The sequence below is a fragment of the Giraffa tippelskirchi genome, chromosome 12 (assembly GCF_054371585.1).
Source record: "Giraffa tippelskirchi isolate mGirTip1 chromosome 12, T2T-mGirTip1v1.2.pri, whole genome shotgun sequence".
Lineage (NCBI taxonomy): Eukaryota > Metazoa > Chordata > Mammalia > Artiodactyla > Giraffidae > Giraffa > Giraffa tippelskirchi.
Window position 1 is genome coordinate 67,690,864 of NC_137286.1, and position 4,698 is coordinate 67,695,561.

Consider the following 4,698-nt stretch of genomic DNA (forward strand, 5'->3'; position numbering starts at 1 on the left):
GCTCAGAGAAGGGGGGAACTTGGCCAGAGCAAGGAGGTGTGCACCCAGACAGAACCCCCAGATCCGGCCATTGGAGCTCAGGGAGGCCACTGGTGTGGCTTGTCCCTGTGGCAGGGGCCGAGGCACGCAGCCCACCCTGATTCCTGCGGGGGCCTGACTTGGGAAGTGCCATCTGGTAGCTTTGAGACTCACCAAACCAAATTGCACTGGAGAGAGGAAGGACACCTTCCTTCATCCACCCCCCACCCCCGCCGGATTCCCACATACCCTGACCCCTTTCTCTTGATTTCGGAGCCATTTCCAGAGTCCCGCTCATATGACCTCATTCGAAGTGCACTGTGGACGAGCTGCCATCTGCAGCTGCTACCACAGCAGCCAAGGGCTTTAGCTCCCGAGTACCTCCCTTCCTTTGGAACTTGGGGGCCCTCTACTCCCCACTTGCACACCACAGACCTTTGCTGAGGATTGTGGGGACCCTCACTCAGTTTGCAGCACGTTGTAGCCATCCCTGTCCTCTCAATACCTCCCTTGCCACTCAGCTTGTGAGCCCCTTTGGAGCAGCGTGGCCCACCTGGCTGCAACGGAAGAGACACAGCTGACAGTGAAACAACAGCTTAGATCTGACAGCCGGAAAGCTCTGTCAAAAGGGACCTCCCTCTTCACACCGTAGAGGCTGTAGGAGCCGCCAGGCTTTCGGAACCAGTGCTGGGGCCAAAATGACCCCACAGCCGTTTTCCTTCCTGGGGAGGGTTCTGGCTCGAGTGGGAATGGCTCAAGTCTCCTAAGGTTCTGAAAGCCCACTGTGTGCAGATTCACGGTACACAGAGAGGAGAAGGTGGAGTCCTGCCCTGGAGGTGGTCACAGCTCACGGATGAGCCAGGCAGGCAGGCAGGCAGGCAGGGCATGAGAACACCTGAGCTGCCTTCATGAGTGAATGCTGTGGGGGCAGAGGAAGAGAAGCCGGTCTGCTCCCTCATGTGGTGCCCAGGGCAGGTTGTCCCCAGAGGAAACCCTTACGACGGTGAGGACTCTCACTGCTGTTTCCCAAGGGGTTCCGTCGGTGCGTGTCTTCCCCGGAGCGGTCAGGCCGTCTCTAAAGTACACTGGCCATGGGCATTGCCTCTCCTTGGAACTTCCCACGTGTTTCTCTTTTTTATGGAACAGTGATTTTTCTAGAGGGGTTCTGGGCCACAAGGTTGTTGGGTCATTTTCTAGCCTTCTGTCGTGAAGAACGCTTTCCTGGGCGTTGGGGTGGTTTGTTGTTCCAGCTCCCTTTCTTGGCTTCTTTTGGGAGCTGGTGCAACAAGAGGAGCTCAGCCTCTGCCTTCTGGCTGAGATGTCACCCTTCAAACAGCAATGCCTGCCTGGAGATAATGATGGCATTTGCCAAAAGGGCTTCGTTTGGCACATGATATCTTGAAAGGACGTACACCGTCCTGTCAGCTATCAAAGGCTAGTTCAAATGACATAAAAATGAGAACTCTCCAATGGAGTCTTACAGTAGGTGGAGAGTCCGAAAGAAACTCCTTCAGTCATTTCACTGAGAGTCATTGACTGGGGACACCAAGAATATAGGAAGGAATGCAGAAAGAAAAGATGAAATTGTGTTCAGGATCGGGGGGAGGGATGAACAGGGCGTGCTTGCCTTGAATCCAGGCTTTGTTGGGGGGTGGGGCATAAAGATCAAACGGGTCTGAAACCACAAAGTGGTGATGGTAACACAGTATCACCAGTTACACAACAGTGTTCCCAAATTGCAACAATGATGAAAAAGTTTACTAATCCCAACTTAACCAACAAAAATACAGGAAACCATACAAAAAATAAAACATCACCAGAAAGGTGGAAACAAACCAAATGCAAAGCAGTTCAGGGGAAAGGAACTCCATGTCCCCTGGGGGCAGACCGAGTTGACAGCGTCCACGGTGAGCCGACAGGGATGGAGGCGGCAGAGCCGACCGCTCCCCTGGACGTGGTGTTTCCGGCAAGGGCTCTGGGTCTCTGTCCAGAGCGGGGGCTCGTTCTTCCTGCAGGGGTGGGTGAGTCATCGTCGGCGTCTGGGTGTTGCGCGGGAGCCAGGGCAGGCTCTCCCTGCCGAGGCGGTGACTCCTCCTCTGCCTCGGGTTCTCCTGCCAAAGCCCGAGCAGGTACAGGTGCACGTGGAGGTGGAGGTTCTGGCTGAGGGGGTGGGACATCAGTGCCTGGGGCTGGGGGTCCTGCAGGCACGGAGATCCGATCTGCCCGGTGTGCTGGCCAGAACCCAGCTGGCCTGGTGTCTCTGCGAGGGCAAGTCTCGGTTCTCCATCTGCCCTCGGTGGATCCCTGGGTCCTGCACCTGGAGCCACCACCTCTGTAGGGACAGGTCTGGGAAGTGGAGCCTGGTTCCAGTTGGAGGCCAGTGCTAGAGCTGGGGGAGAAGCAAAGTTTGCCCACAGGCCAGCCTTGGCATGTGCGTATCCCGGGACAGAAAGCTTCCAAGAGATTCCCAAAGAATACCCAGGGTCGGATGTCTTTTGGGACTGAAGTGTGCAAGATGGGGGTGGGGGTGTGAGGCCAGCGCTTGCTGCAGGCCCAGCAGCATCTTTCGGGGACTCGTCCCTGTGTAGCTCAGCACCCCCTCCCCACACACTCCCGTGCACCAGCCCCAGCGTCCTCACCTCTGTGCTCTGGCGTGCTGGGCTCCAGGTCCTCCTGCTGCCTCAGAGGCTGGGGTTCTCGGGACTCTGGGTCGGAGCCGGGTGTGCTGAGCTCCGTGGCAGCCTCAGACTGGGCCGCCGGGTGTATCCTGTGTGGTGTCTCGGCAGCAGGCCTTCCCCGCCTCCGCTTCGCCCCCGGTGGGGCTGATGCCTCCGTGGGCACGCTCACCTGGAGCCTGCACTGGGCCTCAGGGGCGGGGGGGTGGTGCTCCGACCCCTCCCTCCGGGAGGTGGACGGGGTGTCCCCGTCCTCGGCCTCATCACGTGGGAAGCTCTGCAACGACAGTGACCGTCAGCCAGCCATGCTGGGACTTTTCCGAGCTGGGCCTGGCCAGTGGAGCCGCTGCTTCTGCCTGCTCGAACTTCTCTTCCCAGAAGGGTCAGAGACGTGTGTCTGCTCAGATCCCCACCCGGGAGGAAAGAGACCCACCTGAGGGTGTGAGGCCAGCCTGGGCGGCCGGCGCTGCCCGCACTCTCCCCATCCCAGCCAGCCTGCTCTCCCCTGGGGTGTGGACACAACTTGCCCGCAGGCTTCTGACCCCACATCCGCCTGGGCTTCCTTGAGGGAGACACACCCCGAGAAACCCGCATCCACACACACAGGCAAAGGACCCGGTGTTTCCGGGTGGCATGGGAGAGGTGGGCTGGCCCGGCCTGGGGCTCCCCGTGTTACCTTTCTGTTTCTCCGGGCAAAGGGCCACAGGCCTCTCGGGGGTGCCCTGAGCCAACGTCGACAGGGTGCCCACGCACACTGCCTGTGAGCTCTCCTGAGGCCCCGGCCTCTGGGCAGGGGCAAACAGCAGAACATCCTGGCAGCAAGTGATCTGGCTGGGGGCTCCTCTCCGCTCTGGAGGCCTGGATACCCGGGTTGCGGGTTCTGTTGGGTTCTGTTGCCGGCAGGTGACATCATTTCCTGGGGTTCGTGCTGAGGTCCCTTCCCCAAAACTTCCCAAGGGAATCTCTGGGTTTCTGACTGCTCGACCACCCCCCTTAGGCCATGTGCAGGCACAGTGACAGCCACACAGCCCAGCCCACAGCCCTGGGGAGGCCTGGGTGCAGCCAGGGCCTGAGCTCCGAGGACCCCGCTGCTCTCAGACCAGGCTCCTTCTTCTCATAAGTGGTGTGGCCCTGGACAAGCGTATGCCCCTCAGGGTTTCCCCAGTCTCTCCATCTGCAGAGTGGGGGTCATTCTCCCATCTGCTTCCTAGGTCTGTCGGCCTACGAGCAGCTCCATGCCTTTCCACCTGGGGCCGATATCACGTGGAGCTTGTGCGCTGAGACTTCAGAAAGAAAGACTCCATCCAGGGCTGACACAGGACAGAATGGGGCAGAACGAGGCCTGGATGCGCCGTGGTACCCAGGAAAAGGCACTCCCCCTCCTGAGTGTTTTGAGACCCCGCATCCAAGTTGGAGGCGCGAAAGGAAGACTCGAAGGTCTCCCTCTCTTATAGAAAAGAGTAGCCAAATTTCTGGTCCTCTGTTTCCATTGAGATTCTGTTCAAGTGTCCCAGCTCGGCTTCTGCGGGTGGCTGAGCTTCTAATGGCTCCCTGCGTTCTTGTCTTTTCCTCTCCAAACCTTCCGTCCTTTTCCCCCTTCTGGGGTGGATGGGCGCTGTCATTGCTTCTACCTTCGAGACAGATTGATGAAAAGTCTGGACCGTCGACTCCTTTCCTCTCTTTGGTTCCGTGTCTCTCTCTGGCTGTGTCCCTCTCTTTTCCCTTCTCGATTCAGTCTGTGTCTTCCTCTTTCTCTCTCGTGTGTGGATGGATGGATGCTAGGAATGCACATGTATATGATTAGATGAGGGTTATGTTTTAGGGATAGGTTAGAGGGAGAGAAAGGCTTTAGGTCGGAGTTGGTCATGGGGGAAGGGTCAAGGGTGGTGGTGGTGTTTCTTGGAATCTGAGTGCTGTGCATTCTTCGTCTCTTTCCATATGAACCCCTTCTCAGATACACCACTTGCAAGGAGTCTCTCATGTTCCGTTTCCTATCTTTTGCATT

The 4,698-nt window shown here is 58.1% G+C and overlaps 1 protein-coding gene across 1 annotated transcript; it reads right to left on the reverse strand.

The window, feature by feature from the left end:
- Positions 1 to 1,744: 1,744 nt before the first annotated feature.
- Positions 1,745 to 3,539, reverse strand: LOC145529994 (uncharacterized). The gene is made up of 3 exons (XM_081550773.1): positions 3,370 to 3,539; positions 2,658 to 2,970; positions 1,745 to 2,407 (listed from the first exon to the last, which is right to left on the reverse strand). Exons 1-3 carry the CDS (start codon positions 3,502 to 3,504, stop codon positions 1,779 to 1,781), a joined length of 1,077 nt encoding a protein of 358 aa, XP_081406899.1. The 5' UTR covers positions 3,505 to 3,539; the 3' UTR covers positions 1,745 to 1,778.
- Between the last annotated feature and the right edge of the window lie 1,159 nt (positions 3,540 to 4,698).

Bases quoted from the DNA above. Each gene is read 5' to 3' on its own strand.
- LOC145529994 (XM_081550773.1), bottom strand. From the start codon at position 3,504: ATGTTCTGCTGTTTGCCCCTGCCCAGAGGCCGGGGCCTCAGGAGAGCT. The intron at 2,971-3,369 runs GTAACACGGGGA...CTGTCGTTGCAG, and splicing joins TTGCCCGGAGAAACAGAAAG to AGCTTCCCACGTGATGAGGC. The intron at 2,408-2,657 runs GTGAGGACGCTG...CTTCTCCCCCAG, and splicing joins CAGCACGCCAGAGCACAGAG to CTCTAGCACTGGCCTCCAAC.